A 23,967-nucleotide genomic window follows, 5' to 3' on the forward strand; every position below is an offset into this window, starting at 1 on the left:
AAGAGCAGGCTCGCCATGCAACAGCCAATGACAGTTCAAGATGACGTTTGAACATTTTTTAATGTGTTGAATAATTAGGTTTATGTATCATCGTCAGTGTGTCACTGGAAATTCCTCGGCGTGCCAGTTGTGGCACGCGTGCCTAGGGTTGCCGACCCCTGTAGTAGTGAAAGAGATGTTTCTTTACCTGCTTGATAGTTTCGACTGAGACTCCAGTCTTCCTCAGAAGAGTCATTAGTCCTTAAATTAAATTCATTGTAGACGTGAACTTAAAATCATTGTTTTATTTTATGGCCTTGGTGCCCTGGCTTTTGGCCTTCATGCCCTCAAAAGATTTACAGCACAAAAGGCCAAGTGGTCTTGCCCCTAAAATGACAAAATTCCAGGCCTGGCGCAACCCAAAGTGCTTTATATTCCTCTTGTATCACAGCATGAAGAAGGAAATATACTATTGATTCATTTATTGCTCCTCTTCTCAGACATCGAACACCATGTCCTGGACTTTGTATCACCTCTCCCGTGATCCTGAGGTGCAGAATCGTCTCTATCAGGAGGTGGTGTCTGTGTGTCCAGACAGACGTCTGCCTACCACAGAGGATCTGAACAGAATGCCGTACCTTAAAGCTGTTATCAAGGAGACACTCAGGTACATCACAATATCACATCACATCACATTATCTCTAGCTGCTTTATCCTGTTCTACAGGGTCGCAGGCAAGCTGGAGCCTATCCCAGCTGACTACGGGCGAAAGGCAGGGTACACCCTGGACAAGTCGCCAGGTCATCACAGGGCTGACACATAGACACAGACAACCATTCACACTCACATTCACACCTACGGTCAATTTAGAGTCACCAGTTAACCTAACCTGCATGTCTTTGGACTGTGGGGGAAACCGGAGCACCCGGAGGAAACCCACGCGGACACGGGGAGAACATGCAAACTCCACACAGAAAGGCCCTCGCCGGCCCCGGGGCTCGAACCCAGGACCTTCTTGCTGTGAGGTGACAGCACTAACCACTACACCACCGTGCCGCCCACATCACAATATTAGATTAGATAAAACTTTATTGATCCCTTTTGGTGGGTTCCCTCAGGGAAATTTAAGATTCCAGCAGCATCATTACAGATAAACAGGGAAAAGAAATAGAGAAAACTTGTAGATAAATTAAAATAAATTATTTACACTTACAAATATATAAAAAGAATAAGATATGGGGAGTGGGGGGAAGGAGGGGGAAGAAGAAGGAAAAAAAAAGGTGGGGAGAAGGGGGGGCACGGCAGAAGGAGAGATATTGCACATTTATATTGCACATTGTCCGGTATTGCTTATTGTTAGGCTAGGCTACTGCTCCTTCCCGTCCTCTGTCCTCCTGTTACACCCCCCCCCCCCCCCCCCCAGAGAGGAGTTGTACAGTCTGATGGCGTGAGGGACAAAGGAGTTTTTGAGTCTGTTCGTCCTGCACTTGGGAAGGAGCATTCTGTCACTGAACAGGCTCCTCTGGTTGCTGATGACGGTGTGCAGAGGGTGACTGGCATCGTCCATGATGTTCAATAGTTTGTCCAGAGACCTCTTCTCTGACAGCGTTACCAGAGTGTCCAGCTTCATGCCGACCACAGAGCCGGCCCGCCTGATCAGTTTGTCCAGTCTGGATGTGTCCTCCTTGGATGTGCTGCCCCCCCAAGCACACCACGGTGTAAAACAGGACACTGGCGACCACAGACTGATAGAACATCCACAGGAGTTTCCTGCAGATGTTAAAGTACCGCAGCCTCCTAAGGAAGTATAGCCTGCTCGGTCCCTTCCTGTATAAGTATTTGGTGTTGCAAGTCCAGTCCAGCTTGCTGTCCAGCCACAACCCGAGGTACTTGTAGGAATCCACAACCTCCACCTTGACTCCCTCGATCAGAACTGGTCGTGACCTTGGTCTGGACCTCCCAAAGTCAATGGCCAGCTCCTTGGTCTTCGAGGTGTTGAGCTGCAGATGGTTCCTGTTGCACCACACAGCAAAGTCCCTCACCAGGCTCCTATACTCCTCCTCTCTGTCGGCACTGATACACCCAACGATGGCTGTGTCATCGGCGAACTTCTGAATGTGACACAGCTCTGAGTTGTAGCAGAAGTCCGTGGTGTACAGGGTGAAGAGAAGAGGGGCCAGCACCGTGCCCTGGGGTGCTCCGGTGCTGCTAATCACAGTGTCAGACGTGATGTCCTTCAGCCTGACGTACTGCAGCCTGTCAGTGAGGTAGCTGGAGATCCAGGTGACCAGGCAGGGGTCCACTCGCATCCTGTTCAGTTTGTCCTGAAGCAATAGGGGCTGGATGGTGTTGAAGGCACTCGAAGTCCAAGAAAGAGGATCCTCACTGTGCCATTTCCCTTATCCAGATGCGAGTGGGCTCGGTATAGCAGGTAGAGGATGGCGTCTTCCACACCGACACCTGCCCGGTACGCAAACTGCAGACAGTCCTGGGCATGTTGTACCTGGGGTCTGAGGAGGCTGAGGAAGCTCAGTCGACTAAGGCGCCATACCATAAATCCGGGGACCCGGGTTCGATTCCGACCCGAGGTCATTTCCCGATCCCTCCCAGTCTCTCTCCAGCTCATTTCCTGTCCTATCCAATAAAGGTGAAAAAAGCCCAAAAAAAATCTTTAAAAAAAAAAGCACACCCATATAGTGTTTTTAATCTATGGGAAAATTATTTATACCCAATACCCCATTAGTTATATTGACCATTACAAGAGATAAACCCTTTCCCGGCCGTTTCACGATGCTGTTTTTTTTTTTTTTTTTTTTTTTTTTTTTTTTTACATTTGACACCTTTCCCTGTATCCAACCAAACTCTGACCACTATACACTTAATAGTTAAATGCATCTTTCAAACAGGAAAGGGAAAGATGCAAACAAGGGGATGATCCCAAGAAAAACATCCTGGTTGCTTTACTACATTTGTTCTGACCTCCGATCTGGAAGTTAAACCTAGACTCATCAGGTTTTTTTTTTTTTTTTCAAGAAAAGGGGAGGGGGCCCCTAGCCACTCGTGGGGAAAATTAGCATATCAATTAGTAAAAAGGGGACATTTATTTATATATATATATATATATATATATATATATACACACACACACACACACACATACAGGGGTTAAATTGGGATTGGTTATGTGGGGGGGCTCTGCCTCGTACCCGCCCCTGCCCCCGCCGCCCTGCCCCAATATACTTTTTGGAAAATAACCCTCTAATTTGATAACCATATCATATTGCACAGAGATATACACCTTATCTGTGTGTTGTAGGCCTATGTGTGTCTTGTAGTGCCCCCCTACACATTATGGCAGTTTGAATGTAGATTGGTTGGCCAATGTAACAGATTGTACAGGTTGTTGTACATTGGTTTGAAGGAAATGATTAGTGGGGGGTCTGGGGGTCCTCCCCCAGAAGTTTTTTATTATCATACATGTTATTTGCTGAATTCTGGTGCATTTTAATAAGTTGTTAGCTGACTTTACAGAGGTAGGTTGAGCAATATAATTAACATTTTAACAGATATGTTGTTTGCTGCCCACCTTTTGAAGAAATCTGTAAGCTTCCTCCTCTTTGCTTTCCTCATTTTTAACCTTTAGCTGCTGACCTCTAAAAATCCAAGACAACAAAACAATTTATTAACCTTCTTGTATAAAAGTGAAATTGACTGTATCGACAGTTAATTAAGGCTAGAGCGCAAGACGAGTGTTTTGTTTATGTTTGCCAAAGGTAGCTAACTTGAGGCAACGTTAGGCTCAACTTTTGGTCAATCTCAGTAGCTAACTTTAACTGACATCTCCCCCTTCCCCCTGGCTAATTTCTGTCGATAACTGGGGACTATGGAAATTGAACTCGCCAAATGCACAGACAGTTCGTTCAAGCACCTCTGATGGATTAGGATCGTATGCAGGTAAAAGGGGAGACGGTGTACGGAGAAAATTATAAACAAGTCACAACGCTGAAACACAAGCCCAAAAACACGCAAACCACGACTTCTGATTTTTTTTTTAAAGCGAGCTCACAAAAAAAGAAACCCCAAAGTCGCTTATAAAAAGCGGAATTGGCAACCCACGCAGTGTTCCAGAAACCAGAATCTCTGATCGCAAGTTCTGTTCTAAATAGCTTTGACAGGTCGTCTTGTTATCAGGAAAACTATGATCTATCTCATAAAAGTCATGGGTTTATTGATTAATAAAACGATATTTAATTATTCAGAACTGAAAATCGTGAAAAGGGTTTGTTGCTTTTGATGTGTGCGTGATCATATGCCATCCGCTCCGAGCTTATGTGCCGGGGCTCAGCCCCGGACAGCCCCGGCCCAATTTAACCCCTGTATGTGTGTGTGTGTGTGTGTGTGTGTGTGTATATATATATATATATAAGATTATTTTATTATAAGCATGAAGGTAGAAAGAATTGAGATGCTTCTTCCAAAGTACATTCATGCTTAACTGTCAGTGTCAGTCAGCAAGCCTGGTTATGGTTTTATATTGAGTTGAACAGTTTTGTATTGTGCCTACATGTATTTTACAGCAGTAAATGGTGTCCATGCCTCATTAAAATTGTCTGATCTGATCACATGACAAATTTATTCTTAAGTAAGTGTAGTTTGTTACGTGTGTGTGTACAGTGTGCAAAGGGTTAATAAATGTAAACTGTCAGTTTATATATTCAAATATGTGTTCAGTGATATTATCCTTGTTTTAATCTTACTATTTTATAATTTGAATGTGTTTTAGTACCTTTTGATTTGAATTGGCAGTTAAAACAATAGCTGACCTACTTTCCAGACTTTTCAGAAAATATGCAAAAACAGTACCATGTACAAATGCTTAGTTTATATTGAAGGAGTTGGATAAAGTTTTTATTGGCTTAAAAGTTTGATAAAAGGTGTCTGTTGATAGGTTTAAAGGTTCATTCCAGTCATCATGTGCCCACATGGCCAACTAATGGCCTGAAGTAGGACGTACCAAACAGTAATTTTGTCCCGAAGCCATATTTGGGGCCCTCCTGTACCCCCACCAAACCTCTGAGTGCCCTGAAACTCTCTAAGTACACAGTAGAGTTCCCAAACATGATGATAAATCAGTTTAAACCCTATCAACACAAAAACTTTCCAAGATATGGAACCCTGAAATGTCAAAAAAAAAAAAAAGTCATTAAAAAAAATCCACTTTTAAGGGGTTAATATCTCTAAAGTTAGTAAACTTGTGCTATTTTTAGGTGCAGAATCAGATAGACAGGGCCAGAATACATAGATCTAGCAATTTACAGGTCTATATTCCCCTTAGAACAAAAGATATGGGCCTCCAAAAATGCTTGCAAATTAAGTGTACAATTCCCAGACCCCAAAAATGGGCGTGGCACCCAAACTTTGAAGGGCCAAAATTCAAAAACCATTCCAGCTAGGAAGCTAAAATTTTGGATTCTTTCTTTTGACATCATAAGGCACTAATAAAATAAATATCAGGCAAATTGAAGAGGTGTCACTGGGGAGGGTGTGTGAATTGACATGGAATGACTCAACAGCGAAACCTGACAAATACGTTTGCTGAAATGTATTTATTTATTTTTACAGATTGTATCCTGTCGTGTCTGGTAATGGACGCTTCATTCTGGAAAATGAGGCTGTTGTAGGTGGTTACTGGTTCCCAAAACAGGTAAAGCTATATAAAAACTCAATTTGTAATCTACTTCAAAGGCACTTACTTAACAGACCCTTTGCATATGCCTTTACTGTCGTCCATTTCAGACGCAGTTCCATCTGTGTCACTATGCAGTGAGTCACGATGAGAACGAGTTTCCAGATGCTGAAGCTTTCATTCCGGAGCGCTGGCTGAGGGGGACATCACGTTTCCAACACCACCCGTACAGCTCCATCCCATTTGGAGTCGGGGTCCGGGCTTGCGTAGGGAGACGAGTGGCCGAACTGGAGATGTACTTTGCTCTGTCTCGGGTGAGTTAGGCTATATAAGTGTCCTTTAATGTAATTTACATGACCGATCCATTGTTTGAGTAAAGTCTGGGCTTTTAGTCAGTATGGGTTTACTATAGTATTGTCTAATAAGATATACATAGTCCGTCTTTATGATTGTTGATCCAAGCCATCCTGAACTACCCTTTCACCCCTTCTCTCACTCTCTCTCCTAGCTGATGCAGCACTATGAGGTGTGTCCCGTGGATGGAGCCCCCACTGTCCACCCTAAAACCAGGACTCTCCTGATTCCATCCAAACCTATAAACCTGCACTTTTTCCCCCGGACCTGAAGGCAGCGCTGCTCGCCAACAGAATAAGAAACTTTTTAGATCTGTAAGTCTTGAAAACTGCAGTGTAATTAATACACAAGGTGTAATTACAGATTTATATCAATGCTCTCACTGTAATACATTATCGTTTCTATACTAACAACTTACACAGGAGCTTGTAGAATGGATGGCCTACATATAATCAAAGACTAATAATAAACATGTTTAAAAAAAGACCAGTTATTTAAAAAAAAAAAAAGCACAAAAATATAATAGTTGGTCGGTGAAGCTTTCCTTAAAGTGCCATTCCACCATTGGATGTATTCTTTGGCATAAAATACAATATATTTTGACAACATATATAAATGGTATCACTAGATAGAGAAAATTTTAGCTTCAAAATGATATATCAAACATAATTTTTTGACGACAAGTATATTAATTTTGCGACCAAAGTCACCTACCCTTTTAATTTCCGCGCATGATGTCATCGGCAGGTTCCCCTTCTTGTGTACCGTGTGACGTGGCACATATTATCAGCAATGGCGGATAGAACGCGATAAAAATAATACCAATAAATCTAGCTAATACCAATAAATCTAGCTAACTGAAAGATTAACTCAAAATTTTTCGCAATTTTTTTGGCCCCCATATACGAGGAGAAATGACTCTCTCACTTTGGGGGTTTCCTGGTCTAAAAATAGACCGACACGTGGTACACAAGAAGGGGAACCTGCCAATGACATCACGTTTCACTACCGCGCGGAAATTAAAAGGGTAGGTGACTGGTCGCAAAATTAATATACTTGTCGTTGTCAAAAAATTATGTTTGATGTATCATTTTGAAGCTAAAAGATTTCTCTGTCTAGTCATGTTGTCATAAAATATATTGTATTTTATGCCAAAGAATACATCCAATGGTGGAATGGCACTTTAAGGAGAATTTTTTTTTTTTAACATTTATAGAAGGAGTCTCCAGCGTCAGTGCTTTTCCAGCATGGGAAAATCTTCAGGACAGACAAGTTCACACCTTGCAGTATAACACACTCACACTGGAGACTCCTTCCATAAATGTTAAATAAAAGTCTGTGCATTTTCTGGTTTCCCTGTAACGTCAAGCTGCATTTTTATTTTTTTCCCCATCTTATTAATGTCAGTGGAGAAAAAAAGTGAAGTTGGTGATTGAACAACTGTTTAGAGTTGCTATATCAAGGAATAGCTATATATTAAGGGATATTATAAATGTATTAACGTATAACAGGAGCAAACATGTTTCATGAACGTTCCACAATATTAAACATAACTATAAATAGAAGTATTATATACACAGACACAGTGGTGTGCAAAGGTTTGGGCACCCTTACTTAAAATGTCTGTTACTGTGAATAGTTAAGTGAGCAGAAGATGAACTAATCACCAAAAGGCATAAAGGTAAAGACGACACATTTCTTTTCAGTGTTTTCTGCAAGATTTGTGTATTATTTTTGTTTTGTACAATTAGAGAGTGGAAAAAAAAAAAGAAAAGGAACACCATGTGAAAGTTTGGGCACCCCAATACATTTGAGTTCTCAGGTAACTTTTACCAAGGTTCCAGACCTTAATTAGCTTATTGCGCTGTGGCTTGTTCAAATTCTTCGTTAGGAAAGGTCAGATGATGCAGATTTCAAAGCTGTATAAATTCTTTGACTCCTCAAACTTGTCCCTAAAATCAACAGCCATGGGCTCCTCTAAGCAACTCCCTCGCATTCTGAATAATAAAATAATTGATGCTCACAAAGCAGGAGAAGGCTACAAGAACGTAGCAAAGTGTTTTCAGGTAGCTGTTTCCTCAGATCGTAACGTTATTAAGAAATGGCAGCTAACAGAAACAGTGGAGATCAGGGTGAGGTCTGGAAGATGAAGAAAACCTTCTGAAAGAACTGCTCGTTGGATTGCTAGAAAGGCAAATAAAAACCCCTGTTTGACTGCAAAAGGCCTTCAGAAAGATTTAGCAGACCCTGGAGTGGTGGTGCACTGTTCTACTATGCAGCGACACCTGAACAAATATGACCTTTGTGGAAGAGTCATCAGAAGAAAACCGTTCCTGCGTCCTAGCCACAAAATTCAGCGTCTGAAGTTTGCAAATGAACATCTAAATAAGCCTGATGCATTTTGGAAACAAGTCCTGTGGACTGATGAAATCAAAATAGAACTTTTTGGCCACAATGTGCAAAGGTACAGTGGTGCTTGAAAGTTTGTGAACCCTTTAGAATTTTCTATATTTCTGCATAAATATGACCTAAAACATCATCAGATTTTCACACAAGTCCTAAAAGTAGATAAAGAGAACCCAGTTAAACAAATGAGACAAAAATATTATACTTGGTCATTTATTTATTGAGGAAAATGATCCAATATTACATATCTGTGAGTGGCAAAAGTATGTGAACCTTAAGGATTAACAGTTAATTTGAAGGTGAAATTAGAGTCAGGTGGTTCCAATCAATGGGATGACGATCAGGTGTGAGTGGGCACCCTGTTTTATTTAAAGAACAGGGGTCTATCAAAGTCTGATCTTCACAACACGTGTTTGTGGAAGTGTATCATGGCACAAACAAAGGAGATTTCTGAGGACCTCAGAAAAAGCATTGATGATGCTCCTCAGGCTGGAAAAGGTTACAAAACCATCTCTAAAGAGTTTGGACTCCACCAATCCACAGTCAGACAGATTGTGTACAAATGGAGGAAATTCAAGACCAATATTACCCTCCCCAGGAGTGGTCAACCAACAAAGATCACTCCAAGAGCAAGGCGTGTAATAGTCGGCGAGGTCACAAAGGACCCCAGGGTAACTTCTAAGCAACTGAAGGCCTCTCTCACATTGGCTAATGTTAATGTTCATGAGTCCACCATCAGGAAAACACTGAACAACAATGGTGTGCATGGCAGGGTTTCAAGGAGAAAGCCACTGCTCTCCAAAAAGAACATTGCTGCTTGTCTGCAGTTTGCTAAAGATCACGTGGACAAGCCAGAAGGCTATTGGAAAAATATTTTGTGGAAGGATGAGACCAAAATAGAACTTTTTGGTTTAAATGAGAAGTGTTATGTTTGGAGAAAGGAAAACGCTGCATTCCAGCATAAGAACCTTATCCCTTCTGTGAAACATGGTGGTGGTAGTATCATGGTTTGGGCCCGTTTTGCTGCATCTGGGCCAGGATGGCTTGCCATCATTGATGGAACAATGAATTCTGAATTATACCAGCAAATTCTAAAGGAAAATGTCAGGACATCTGTCCATGAACTGGATCTCAAGAGAAGGTGAGTCATGCAGCAAGACAACGACCTTAAGCACACAAGTCGTTCTACCAAAGAATGGTTAAAGAAGAATAAAGTTAATGTTTTGGAATGGCCAAGTCAAAGTCCTGACCTTAATCCAATGGAAATGTTGTGGAAGGACCTGAAGCGAGCAGTTCATGTGAGGAAACCCACCAACATCCCAGAGTTGAAGCTGTTCTGTATGGAAGAATAGGCTAAAATTCCTTCAAGCCAGTGTGCAGGACTGATCAACAGTTACCGGAAATGTTTAGTTGCAGTTATTGCTGCACAAGGGGGTCACACCAGATACTGAAAGCAAAGGTTCACATACTTTTGCCACTCACAGATATGTAATTTTGGATCATTTTCCTCAATAAATAAATGACCAAATCTAATATTTTTGTCTCATTTGTTTAACTGGGTTCTCTTCATCTACTTTTAGGACTTGTGTGAAAATCTGATGATGTTTTAGGTCATATTTATGCAGAAATATAGAAAATGTTAAAGGGTTCACAAACTTTCAGGCACCACTGTATGTTTGGAGAAAAAAGGGTGCCAAATTCCAGGAAAAGAACACCTCTCCAACTCTGAAGCATGGGTGTGGATGGATCATGCTTTGGGGTTGTGTTGCAGCCAGTGGCACAGGGCACGTTTCATTGGTGGAGGGAAGCATGGATTGGAATAAATACCAGCAAATTCTGGAAGCAAACATCACACCGTCTGTAAAAAAGTTGAAGTTAAAAAGAGGATGGGTCCTACAATAAGACGATGATCCAAAACGCACCTCAAGAGGCACAAGCCCTGGTTTTGCCCTGGCCCTCACAGTCCCCTGACCTAAACATCCTTGAAAAGCTGTGGATAGATCTCAAAGGAGCAGTGCATGCAAGACAGCCCAAGAAACTTGTAGAACTGGAAGCCTTTTGCAAGGACGAATGCATGAAAATCCCCCAGGTAAGAACTGAAAGATTATTAGCTGGCTACAAAAAGTGTTTACAAGCTGTGATACTTGCCAAAGGAGGTGTTACTAGGTACTAACTATGCGGGGTGCCCAAACTTTTGCTTTGGGCCCTTTTCCTTTTTTGTCAATTTGAAAATGTAAATTTTTTTTTTTGCATTAAGAAATTGCTGTGATATAAAAGGAACAAAACCCTTTTAGATACGCTGTTATTGGAAAATAAGCAACTTTGGACTGGGAACAATAGCTCTGCTTCATCATGCCACCATATTGTTGTGTATTTTCCTATAATAACATGAAAATCCAAGTCTTTTATGCCTTATATATTACAGAGCAGTTAAACTGTATCCAGTTATTCAGTGCAATATAAACCTGTATGAAAGTTTAAAATAAATAAATAAAATGACACCAAAATCATGATTTTGGTATTCAAAAGCAAACTTTAAGGAACTAAATTTTGTTTCTTTAACGTTAAAATGTCTAGAATGTGTGACTGTAGCATAGCTTTCCTTGCACAACTTGTCAACTTGACTGCTGTTTGGTTTTAGGTTCATATTGCAATACTCATGGGTTTATTCCAAATGCTAGAAGTAAATTTACAGTAGGCAAGAGTCAAGCAACTATGGTCTCGGCGTGACATGAAGAGGACCACCAAGTTGAAAGTATACAACGCCACAGTCTTCCAATCTCTGCTTTATGCCACCGAATGCATGACACGCTACCGTAAACATTTCAAGAAACTGACCAGGCTACAGCCCCGACACCTACGTCAGATCCTCAAAATAAGTTGGCAGGCAGGACAAGGTCCCCGATGTAGAAGTCCTCAGGCGAGCCAATACAGGAAGCCTGGAAGCCCTTATCACAGCCTCCCAACTTCATTTTGGCTGGACACATCTGGTGCACGCCGGACATGCGACTACCCCAAGCGATTTTCTACAGACAACTGAGCTGAGGAGACAAGGAGGACAGAAACGGAGGTACAAAGACGTCTTGAAGAAGAACATGAAGAATGTCGGAATCATTGATCAGACGTGGGAAAAGGATGCCTCGGATAGAGCAACATGGTGAAGCAAAGTTAAAAGCTCAGTGTCTGCAATTGAAGACGAGCATCAAAGGGCTCACGAAGCCAGACATTCCAAGGCAGCTCAGCCAGGACGTTCTTGCCACCGCTGTGGACGACTCTGTCGCTCTGATGTGGGCCTCGTGGCCCATCTGTGTTTCTGCACATCCTAATGAAGAAGTCATCATTGCTAGCGATGGACATCCACTGCCGACGAGCTAACAGGACTGAGTAGCTTTAGTAGCCTGCTATTTAATTGACAATTTAAAGGATATGGGACATGAAACATAAAAGCGCGCTATATCAGTTTCTTTCCATTAAAAATATGAATTAATTGCATCAACAAATACAAAATCATCTATTAAATTCAGCAAAATCGTTATATTCGTGATGATTATATGGCATTTCTGCTCGACTTCCGATATGCATTTTTTGCAACCGGAAGAGCCGCGGTCACGTGATCATACGTCACAAAAACTTTCGGGCACAGCACAAGCGGGTAGATGAATGGAGAAGTGGGTGACAAGAAAATTGTTTTTATAGTCTTTAAAGTACATTGGACATCATACATTGGACATCATGGTGTATTGTGCTGCTTATTGTTGCAATAATTCCAATGGGAAATGCCCTGGAGTAAGGTTTTTTGCATTCCCCAAGGACCCGAAGCTGAGGAAAGTGTGGACTCACCTGCGCATGCGCAGTAGGCTTCGTGCATGCGCAGTAGGCTTGGTAGGACAACTTTACAGAACACCTATTGAAAAATCTTTGCACCTACTGTTTCCCACAAACTGTATTTGGACCATTTCACTGAGGATTCTTTCAACATTAATACTCAGGTACCGAGCGATATTAATTCATGAAACAGGAAGCATAAGGATGAGAAAAAAAAAACAACAGTTCAAATCGGGAAGCCGCGCACACCTGCGCCAGGGTGCACAAATGCGCGCAGCTTCCCGACCCAAACCGCCTCTCTCTCATCCTTACACGTCATGCCTCATGCTCCATGAACCAACATCGCTATTTTTTTAAAAAATCAGATCTCCGCGATTCAGCCGTGAAAAAGGCAGCATCCGCCGAAAGGCGCCTGTTTGCATCCCTGCACGAAGGCCAGGGGACAGGGCAGGAATATTTTTGTTGATATGAGTGATCCGGTGCGATTTCGCGACCCCCCTGTTGAAGACCTCTGCGCTAAGCGACTGAAAGCCGAGGTAAGGATTAGTATTATAATTTTGGGTGTATCAATTATTGATTATCATAATTCTGACTCGTTTCGCCATTTTGAATGTTTTCATCTCGGACTCTGGAAGCATTGTATCTCAATCAATCTCGAAAAATATCAGCAAAAAAAAAACTAGCTTGCAACGGACTTTAGCTAGATCTATGATGAACTTTCAGTGTACGATACAAAAATAATACTTCTTTCAACAGATCATTAGCCTTTGAGCAGAATTGTTTTTAACTTACCAGGAAGTGTTATCGAGCCGACCGCTTTCAGTTTCATGAGGGCTGAATGAACTCTCACTCTCAGAATCATCTGACCCGTCAGAGTAAAGACAAGATCCGTGTTCATGTGAATTTCCAGCTATCGGTTCGAATTGATAGGGTCTAACTTCACATCTCTGTGAAACATCGGGAATATCACTGTCGATGGTGTCCATTTCGGTAACCTAAACATTAGATTCCCAAGCGCTGGCTCCTTGGAAAGTTTTTGTGACGTCACGGGTCACGTGACCACCTAGTTCATTAACGAATCCTTGTTTTACGCTGATGTATAGAAAAACTTGAATAATGTGATGATTTTCACATTTTTGACGCCCTGCAGTGATTTAGATGGCATTTCTTATGTCCTTTATACGTAATTATGCCCAGGTAAAAATCCATGTCCCATATCCTTTAAGGACGTTACAAAGATTGACCATATTTGCTGCTAACAAGCTCCTAATATAGAGCAAGGAACGCCCCTAGAGGCAGGGCACATACATTCTCGAGAGCATTTAGTTGGACGAACACAAGACTAGTACAGGATGAGTCATCAGTTTTTGAGAAGGGTCTACTGGCATTCTCACACACCATGAGACACACCCACTTTACTATATGACACACCGCTTGAGCTAATGCACGTTAACAGCCAGAAGTTCCTGACTCTAACCCTAACCCAAGGTTTAATGAAGGTGGTGCAGTGTGCAAGATGTTGGTGCTGCAAAGTGGGTATGCCATGTAGTAGGCGTGTTGTAGAAGTACTGTGCAAACTATTTTTGTAATTTTCCCAGAAGTGATGAATTGAAAGACAAATATCTCAATTTTTTTGTGTATTGGTGTAATCCTAACAGAGAGGTACAGAAAGCTCAGAAACGTTCATTTTGATTTCAGGGGCCCTTGACTGGACAGAGAAGTTTGTGCTTATTCACTGCTTAAAGTTATCATGCCACAATCTCTCTGAAACTAGGAAAGTGTGCAGGGCCTGACAATATCCCTCCTGAAGTCATAAAGACCTGTGACCTGGATGATATGCTTTCCTTCTGTAACCAGGTGCTCAGGCATGGCTCCAGACTGGAGCAGTGGTCCCTCTCCAACACCTTACCTGTGCCAGAATTGGGGAATCTAACAAACATGGATAACTATCATGGCATAAGTTTAACTTGTGCCACTGCAAAGATCTACAACCCCATGATACTAAACCGCATCCGTGACCCCATTGACCCCCATCTTCGGGACAACCAAATTAGATTCTGGGAAAACGGGATGATAGTAAGCCACATTTTGGCTCTGTGGAGAATCCTAGAGGAGGCCTGAAAGAACAACCTATCTGTCGTGCTCACATTTCTGGATTTCAAGAAGGCCTTTGATTCTATCCACTGAGGAAAAATTATCAAGATCCTCAAGGCCTATGCCATTCCATCGAGGCTACTAAGGGTGATTGAAATGATGTACACAGGTACTCGAGCAAAGGTTGTGACCCCAGATGGTGATACCAAGGAATTTGAAATCACAGCGGGTGTGCTGCAGGAAGATACTCCAATCCCTTTTTTCTCTTTGTGATGGTGCTTGATTATGCTCTTTGGAAGGCGATTTATCACAGAGAATCTGACCTCGGGTTTACGTTCACGCCAAGACGCTCTCATAGAAATCACAGACTTGGACTTGGCTGACAAGATCGCGGTGCTATATAATGTCCAACAGGCACAAACATTGCAGGCTAGTATTGAGTGTGTAATCGCATTGGGCTTGTTCTAAATGACAAGAAGGCCAAGGTGATGTCTTGCAATGTTACAGCTCCACAAGCGATGGGACGGTGCTTGATGAAGGAGACGATTTCAAGTATCTAGGCTTGTGGGTTAATTCAACTGAGCAGGATATCAAAGTCCACAAGGCACTAGCCTGGCAGGCACTGAATGCTATGAGGTAAGATCTGGAAATCAAGTGTCTCTCATGGGCTGAAGCGTAGGCTCTTTGTGGCCACCAACGAGTCCGTCCTCCTGTACGGATGCGAATGCTGGTCCCTTACCTCTACCTTTTGGAAGATCTCTTGATGGCTCCTACACTTGAATGTTATGTGTGGCCCTGAACATCAGCTGGAAGAGCTGTGTACCAAATGAAGATTTGTATGGTACCCTCCCCAGAATTTCTGACAAGGTGGCCAAACGGCAGCTTGGCATTGTGGGCCACTGCTTTAGGTACAAGAATCTGCCTGCTGATGAGCTTGTGCTGTGGAGCCTCTCCACGGTTGCAGAAGTCGAGGCTGTCCCGCCGCAACCTTTATCAACCCCTTGATAAGGGATGTGGGTGCTGTCAGTACTGCTGAGTTAGCCAACTGCATGACTGATCGACAGGACTGGGGCTCCACCCGTGTGACTCGGCTGAAGCCGCCATGAGTTGAGGTGAGTAAAGATCAGAATTGGTGGTGCTAGTCAAAAATATCATTTTATTTCTACCTATCCACTAATCATAGGGGGGCGGCACAGTGGTGTAGCGGTTAGCGCTGTCGCCTCACAGCAAGAAGGTCCTGGGTTCGAGCCCCATGGCCGGCGAGGGCCTTTCTGTGCGGAGTTTGCATGTTCTCCCCGTGTCCGCGTGGGTTTCCTCCGGGTGCTCCGGTTTCCCCCACAGTCCAAAGACATGCAGGTTAGGTTAACTGGTGACTCTAAATTGACCGTAGGTGTGAATGTGAGTGTGAATGGTTGTCTGTGTCTATGTGTCAGCCCTGTGATGACCTGGCGACTTGTCCAGGGTGTACCCCGCCTTTCGCCCGTAGTCAGCTGGGATAGGCTCCAGCTTGCCTGCGACCCTGTAGAACAGGATAAAGCGGCTAGAGATAATGAGATGAGATGAGACTAATCATAGGTAACTGCTGTTCATTCAGTCATATTAGGGGCTCATCTGAGATTTTGTAAGCAAGGCATTGGAATACCCTTGATCCAGTAGTCCACTGCTGTTGTTCATATATAGAAGAAGAAATAACAAATCCGAAATGTCCAAGATGAAAAATTGCCAGCTTTATTATGAACCACATTCCAGAGATTAATAAGTGAAATACCTGCGAGATTTATTTATTTTTTTTTATGTACACAAAGTTCTGCAGGAAGAAGCTGCAATCATGAGGCCACTCAAAACTGCTAGAGCAGATACTGACTATTATAAAGATCTTTCCATCAACAACACTGACTCTAATGAACTTCAGTAAACATGTTTTTAGCCGGCTATGAACTGGGCGATTTTCTAAATCTGAAGGATGTCAATGTAAAAAATAACTGTCAGACTGAGGCGACAGTGCGGACTACTATCATTTATCCGATCCGGCTAAGCAGTTTTTTTTTTGTTTTGTTTTTTTCCTTTTTTTTTTTTTTTTTTTTAATTTGTCTCATCTGGTTTGTTTTCTATCATGGCAAAAATATTATGTACAACTTTCCAAATGATACAGAATAATACATTTAAAATTCTTAGTTACATTAAAGGTACAATGATGAGCATCGTGACTTGTGGTATTGCACAACTTGGCATCTTTGCGATAACTTTGGGGGGGGGGGTTAGAATGTTCCCCCCCCCCCCCCCCCCCCCCCCGTTGTTTTTTTTCCTACCTTGGAAATAAACTGCAAATAATAAGGCTTTCTGTTTAAAAAAAAAAAAAGGGGGGGGAGCTTAAAAAACAATTATACACAGTGTGCAAATGACTTGGCATAGACAGTACAAAGAGAGAGCGAGAGAGTTCTGTTTGAAGAGAACAGTACATTCCAGAGCAACAGAGAACGTCGAACACTAACATTCAGAAACATCCACACTTAATGCACTAACAATTTCACTTCAGCTTTCTCTCTATACATGACAATCGTAGTATTATTTATTATTATTATTATTATTATTAATAGTATTAATAATATAATTTAATTCTCTTTTTTTCATCTGTTTGGACTTGTATTAACAGTAATGATGTCACACCGAAGTCTAACTTGGTGTGCATCTCCAGTTCATAGCTGTACTGCAATAAGATGTGGGACAGACGGGTCAGACTCTGACTGGCAAGTCTTTGGTTCTGTCCTGGCTCGGCGTAGGGTCCACTGTTGTCAAACTGAACGCTAAATGCTGGCTGGTTCGTGAGTGTTTTTTTTTTAAATTATTATTATTCCAGAGTTTGGAGCAGGGAAGGGGGCGTGGCTTTACCGGGTCGAGGACAGCACGTGTCCCGGCACCCAGCCCTCTGCAGCAGGCGATTGGCTGTTGGCAGGTCGATACACCAGACACATGTTCTGCTGATTGGTGGCCAGGATTTGCACCTTCTCGCCCACCACCACGCAGATCTCGTCCTCCTTCACGGCGTTGTAGTCCTGAGTCACCATCACCGACGACAAGCCGTTACACTCTGCTTCGTCCAGGTCCTGCAGGTCAAAACGCGCACACGTTACCTTCATATAATTTGATATTCTTTTGTTTCTCCAACTTCACACTGTAAAACTGTACGAAATTAAATGTAATGAACGGTGCGTTTTCATTTAATATTTTACTTAAGTGTAGTACTAGCTTTTTTTTTTTTTCACTTTACATACACACATTGAACTGGTTTTATCGTTTGCTTTATGTTTACTGGCATTTCTGTACATCATGCTGTTGTTTCTTCCTCGTCTTATGATTTTTATAATAATTATAGTCCACTTGTGACTAATCAGGACCTTGACCCATGTCTCGCTTCCTGAATACTTGACTGGTCTGAGCTCGGAGACGTTTTAAAAATAAAACGTAGCTCCTCCAGTCTGCTCCTCAGTGACAGCCTGATTTATTGCAGCCCTAGAAAGCAGGATATGCCAAGACCAAGGTGCATTATGAAGAGAGGGAAGGAGAGAGACTGAAGACAGACGAGAGAACAGAAGGTAAACTGGGCCACTCGTGCTGCTAAGAATAACCTTTGTAGCCATAACATCCAAAAGAATACATGCTGCAATGGGTTGGAATCTAAATCACTTTTGAGCCTACAGAATACCCATAATGCACTGCATAGGGAATAGGTACTGTAGGAGGCAGTGTTTCAGACACTGTTCTAGTTTAAGATGGTCTAAAGAAGCAGGAAGTTGATTGTTTTTTAGGTCTGTTTTTGTTTTTGAGATCTTCCAAAGTGGAAAAAAAAAAATCCACCGAAGTGCTGAGTGACGTCTAGCTTTTTCACCCTCCAGCCAATTAGGTCACAAGCTGTCAGGCAAGTGAGAACAACCACCATGGAGGACGAAAGTGTTTCTGAAAAATTATTCTTGGGCTCTGAAAAAGCATTCGGCTAATTATTGCAGGAACGCAAGTTCAAATCCCAATAATTCTCCAACCATCTGTCGCCAGGAATCTAGAGAAAAATTGGATGTGCTCTTTGGGTGGGAGGGGCTTATTCTTTCTATAGACCCCTTTCACATGACGTCACCGCGCCGCGAGATTTTGTTAGGCGCCATATTGGGAAAACCAAGTACATGCACTCACAATATAAAACAAAGTACGAGCGAGAGTAAAGTGACACGATGGATGATAATTCTGGTTATGTGAGTACATTACCAGCTGCAGAAAGGGCACGGTATGTGGAGAAACTGGCTGTGATTGATGGGTTTGACCCATATGATAAGACTCGCGGCAAGGGAGAATGGAAACATAAGGAGGACCGGACACCAATTCTGCCATCTGTTTGCTACCCAGACATTGTAAACTATTTGTTGTTTACACCCAGTGCCTACACTCAGTGTTCGAACTATGCCGATATTTTCGGGGGGGTCCCTTTTTTTCCCTTGGGGGGGGGGGGCGCGGGGGGGGGCGCTTGCGCTTGTCTCGGAGCATGGATCTCCAAACACATGAGAAGCCTATCTTACGCACATATCACGCGGACTCCACACACGCATCGCGTCTGAAGTCATAACTCATCAGGGGAAATCGTGTCCGCATTGGCATGTTCAAAAAACAACCTCGCGTCAACAATGATACCACACGCAAGAAAAAAAAAAAAACAGTCAGGCTACTCAACAACCAACCTGGCAGCAGTGAGCAAGCCCCAAACCATCCTAAATTATTATTATTATTAAATTGTAGAAGTCTGGGAGGCTTGCTCCTCATACAGTTATCAACTTGGGGCCAATTTAGCATGTTTTAAATCTGAATTTCTTGCGTTTGCTTACCTCAAAGTGTCCGCAGATCATGCACAGACTTATCCATTATATCCACAGTTTTTTGCCAAGTCTCACACAGGTTTCTTTCAAGTCTACTGTTGGGCCAATAAATCATAAGTAAAACAGCTCAGATTTGTTTAAGTTGTTTGCCACTCCACTTTATTCTCGTGGGTTCACATACCGCTGCCGTTATTTTCCTCTAATCACGAGTTTGTTGGTCTTCCAAAATGGCACAGGGTCTGTTTACTTCCGGTTTCGGGTGACGTCAGTGAAAGGGGTCTATCCTGTCAATCAGTGACACTAGTGAATTAGTGCAATCTTTGAGCTCATGTACGCGAAAGCCAGGCTTGTAGTACCCGAGTCCAGGACTCTGACTCGAGTCCTAATTTTAAAGACTCGTGACTTGACTTGGACTCGGATTTTTTCTTTTTTTTTTTTTTTAACGTCGTCATAATGTGGACTAAGATATTTATATCTACATTCATTTTTATACTAATTTTGTCCAAGAGAATGCACATTCACCTGTTCATACATCACGTTGAGGAACAAACTAACGTTAATGGCGCTAAAATGCCTGGAGAGATGCCCCTAGGATTGTCCGCTTTGCTTATACAGACTTCTCGTGCAGTGGGAAAAAATGCCCTGCTATGTGTTCCATATGTAGAAGAACTATCGAGGAGACGACGGGGACAACCTCGAACTTCAATCGTCGTTTGGCAAGACTCCACCCAGAGAAGGAAGCGGCAAGCTATGTTCATTGCGCTGTTGATAGTGGGCGGGGCTTGCTTGCTGAGCGATGAACAAGCTTTTTATCTGTAGCCTGGTAACTAAAATGGGGCGGTCGAGCAGGAACGTTAGTCCAACACAGCAGCAGAGACGCTTTCACATATGGTAAAAGCAGCGACAGCCACCGTCAAATGGCGCAGATGGAGTCTTGTTCTCAGACTCGAGGTTTAGTGACTCTACTACACCACCTGCGAAAGCAGGTAGATGGAGGGAAATGCTTCCCTCCGAGCATGTTACAGTACCCTGCGATGCAGCTGTCTGGCTTCGAGTGTCTCTGAAGAAACATCCGTTAGACTTCACCCTCACCCTCCCTGGTTGGTAGCTGCCAAATGATTAAAGCATATATGCTTTGTGTTTTATAAATGCCTTGAGACCTCAAGAATGGCATAGGAATAGTTTTAAGCGTTAACAATAAATCTAATATAGTAATTTTTACGATAAAGTGATTCATATAGGTAGCAGTCTGAGTGAATGACCTTGACATGCGTGACGTCACAGCAGGAAGTCTATCGGTCTCATCGCCACTTCCGCTATACTAAAACACAGAGCTGACTGCAACTTTGAGCTTCCATTCTGAGCTAATTTATCGCCATGCCACATCGATGTGTTGCTGGCGGGTGCAGCAACATGATAGAAGGTGGATTTATGTTGCACTCATGGCCCAAGTATTTTCAAACTGCAAAGACTTGGACACGTTTTACGAGAAGTTCATGGGCACATTGGGCGCCTACTAAGTGGTCGCTCTGCACATTTTACTGAAGACTCGTACAAAACCTCTGATCTGTTGAGGAGTGTTGGCTATAAGCCCGTATTGAAAGAGGGTGCAGTACCAATAATTAAAGGAAAGCAAGTTCAGTTGCACCAGTTCTCCTGTGGCTTGAGCTGAGGGTTGTTGGTAAAACCCGGGACGGAACAGGACGTGACCTCCCTGCGGTTGTTGCTAAAACCGGTGACGTTCCATCCCATCCCGGGTTTTAGTAATTGCCTGAGCCGAGCAGTAATGGCGGAGTACTCAGTATGGAGAATGAGTGGAGCAGCTGTCTGATTTCTCCACTGGATACTGTATGTTTGCCTCAGCAGCAATATCTCGCCCTTACGTGGAAGAAGCAAATGAACAAAGAACTGAACGAACAACTGAAAGTCAGACTGTTTCAAAACAATCAGCCACAAGATCAGCCTTCAAGAAGCGAGAACACCGACGGGTAAGCTCCGACTCTCGTTTGGATACAAAACAACACTCGTTCTTTATCTGCATTTAGATTAATACATGTAACTTGGATTGTGTGTTTAAGTTACCGGTATAAGATTATTTAATTAGCCTTTGACGTTTTATCAGTGAAAATGCATGCATGTTGCTTAAGTTATAATACCTATCCTGTTCTAATGAGAGTCAACCCACAATCACTGAAGTCAAATCAGTCTTAGTTGAGCAAGTCAATAACGGTATTTCTTACTTTCACCATACGTTTTTATTTGAAGAGCTCTTTTCTCCAAAACGCGATAAACGCCAAATAAAAAAATAAAAAAAAAAAGTTCGTCACGCTATTCTGCTGTGTACTGAGCTTATTCACTGCTCCATTAATGTTTCATGCCAAATCGCTATATTTCCTTGTTTATACGTGCTGCAAATTGTAGTTTCTCTCTAAAACACGATAGGCGCTACACCTGTTTTTTGGCAGAGTGCGACATTTCCTCTAGACCAATCAGAGTTCAGTCAGCGTTCTACACTATCCCACATGGCGGCGCCCTGAAGCGAGGAGTTTTGTTTGCTTGTGTAGCTTCTTGAACACAAATAACTTTTGCAAATGGTGGTTGTGAATACTTTTTGATGGTTCTGAAGAACCTGAGACCTACACCAGGTGGTAGAAGACGTCGTTTAAACAAAGATCACCATGAACGAGAGCAAACTAAGAAAATTCGCTATTCTGGTGGCGGGCTGATTATTATTTAATTAGTGGTTTTGTCATGCTATTTAAGGTGGCAGGTTGAATGGATTGCATTTAAAAAAAAAATTGAACTAACTGGCCATTTGTTATTTAGTTAGTTGTTTTCTGTGGTGGACAGTCTTAAAACGTAAGATTAAACATAACTGAATGAATGTTGTGTTTATACTGTATAACTTATTTGATTTTATTATAAATTGTATGATGAAAGTTCCTGAAATTATATATCTACAGCATGTTCTCTTGTTTTAAAAACAAAGAATGAATGGATTTATAGCATTTTGAAAAAATATATAATAAACTTTGGATTTATAATCAATAACGTTGTTAGATTTGTCAATTATTGTTAAATGTTCAGACTGAACCAACTGTCTATTATAACAGGATAAATTAAATATTTGCAAAATTTATGGGTCTGGGTAAATAAATGTCATTTTTTCTGAAAACAATCAAAATGGATTTATAGCATTTTGGAAAAGAGCTCTACATTATGACTTTGGTCTGTAGCTGTCAAAGGCCTCGGCCTTAAAACCGGTTACCACTGTGACGTCATGCACTCAGGGCTGGCTGGCTCAGCGGGGCAGCTCGAATGCCAACTTTGCGGTCGATTTTAACTTCAAATAATATAATTTATTTTTTTCCCCATTTATGCAGCATACAAGAGTCAAGGATGGAGCTACTATCCACTCAGAAATGTATTTAAAAAATAAAAGGTTCTGCGTATCTCCTTTAAGGGAGAAGTAGCTGGAAATTGGCAGGCAAAAAAAAAGAAAAACTAGTCATGTTAATGGGAGAATATTTAGAACATTGAAACTATTTCATTGCCAATCTTCCAACGTTGGAATGTAAAAACAGAAATAACTTGTGGCTGTCATCAGTATATGAAACTCGCTTAATAGTGCTAAAATTATTGCACCTGAACGGTTATCATCTACAACCCCGATTCCAAAAAAGTTGGGACAAAGTACAAATTGTAAATAAAAACAGAATGCAATGATGTGGAAGTTTCAAAATTTCATATTTTATTCAGAATAGAGCATAGATGACATATCAAATGTTTAAACTGAGAAAATGTATCATTTAAAGAGAAAAATTAGGTGATTTTAAATTTCATGACAACAACACATCTCAAAAAAGTTGGGACAAGGCCATGTTTCCCACTGTGAGACATCCCCTTTTCTCTTTACAACAGTCTGTAAACGTCTGGGGACTGAGGAGACAAGTTGCTCAAGTTTAGGGATAGGAATGTTAACCCATTCTTGTCTAATGTAGGATTCTAGTTGCTCAACTGTCTTAGGTCTTTTTTTGTCGTGTCTTCCGTTTTATGATGCGCCAAATGTTTTCTATGGGTGAAAGATCTGGACTGCAGGCTGGCCAGTTCAGTACCCGGACCCTTCTTCTACGCAGCCATGATGCTGTAATTGATGCAGTATGTGGTTTGGCATTGTCATGTTGGAAAATGCAAGGTCTTCCCTGAAAGAGACGTCGTCTGGATGGGAGCATATGTTGCTCTAGAACCTGGATATACCTTTCAGCATTGATGGTGTCTTTCCAGATGTGTAAGCTGCCCATGCCACTCGCACTAATGCAACCCCATACCATCAGAGATGCAGGCTTCTGAACTGAGCGCTGATGATAACTTGGGTCGTCCTTCTCCTCTTTAGTCCGAATGACACGGCGTCCCTGATTTCCATAAAGAACTTCAAATTTTGATTCGTCTGACCACAGAACAGTTTTCCACTTTGCCACAGTCCATTTTAAATGAGCCTTGGCCCAGAGAAGACGTCTGCGCTTCTGGATCGTGTTTAGATACGGCTTCTTCTTTGAACTATAGAGTTTTAGCTGGCAACGGCGGATGGCACGGTGAATTGTGTTCACAGATAATGTTCTCTGGAAATATTCCTGAGCCCATTTTGTGATTTCCAATACAGAAGCATGCCTGTATGTGATGCAGTGCCGTCTAAGGGCCCGAAGATCACGAGCACCCAGTATGGTTTTCCGGCCTTGACCCTTACGCACAGAGATTCTTCCAGAT

At 42.2% G+C, this 23,967-nt stretch overlaps 2 protein-coding genes across 9 annotated transcripts in view; one reads left to right on the forward strand and one right to left on the reverse strand.

The window, feature by feature from the left end:
• Positions 1-18,833, forward strand: part of LOC132884811 (sterol 26-hydroxylase, mitochondrial) — a 77,263-nt gene extending 58,430 nt beyond the window's left edge. The window contains exons 8-12 of the mRNA XM_060918791.1: positions 480-646; positions 5,602-5,683; positions 5,776-5,979; positions 6,174-6,333; positions 17,202-18,833. Of these exons, the coding sequence (XP_060774774.1) occupies positions 480-646; positions 5,602-5,683; positions 5,776-5,979; positions 6,174-6,290 (570 nt within the window). The 3' untranslated portion in view covers positions 6,291-6,333; positions 17,202-18,833. The remainder of the gene's footprint in view (positions 1-479; positions 647-5,601; positions 5,684-5,775; positions 5,980-6,173; positions 6,334-17,201) is intronic.
• Positions 16,050-23,967, reverse strand: part of kalrnb (kalirin RhoGEF kinase b) — a 163,522-nt gene continuing 155,604 nt past the window's right edge. For all 8 annotated transcript variants that reach the window (XM_060918780.1, XM_060918781.1, XM_060918782.1 and 5 more), the window contains one exon: positions 16,050-17,448. In XM_060918780.1, coding sequence (XP_060774763.1) covers positions 17,230-17,448 — 219 coding nt within the window. In that variant the 3' untranslated portion in view covers positions 16,050-17,229. The remainder of the gene's footprint in view (positions 17,449-23,967) is intronic.

This window comes from Neoarius graeffei, chromosome 4 (assembly GCF_027579695.1).
Source record: "Neoarius graeffei isolate fNeoGra1 chromosome 4, fNeoGra1.pri, whole genome shotgun sequence".
NCBI lineage: Eukaryota > Metazoa > Chordata > Actinopteri > Siluriformes > Ariidae > Neoarius > Neoarius graeffei.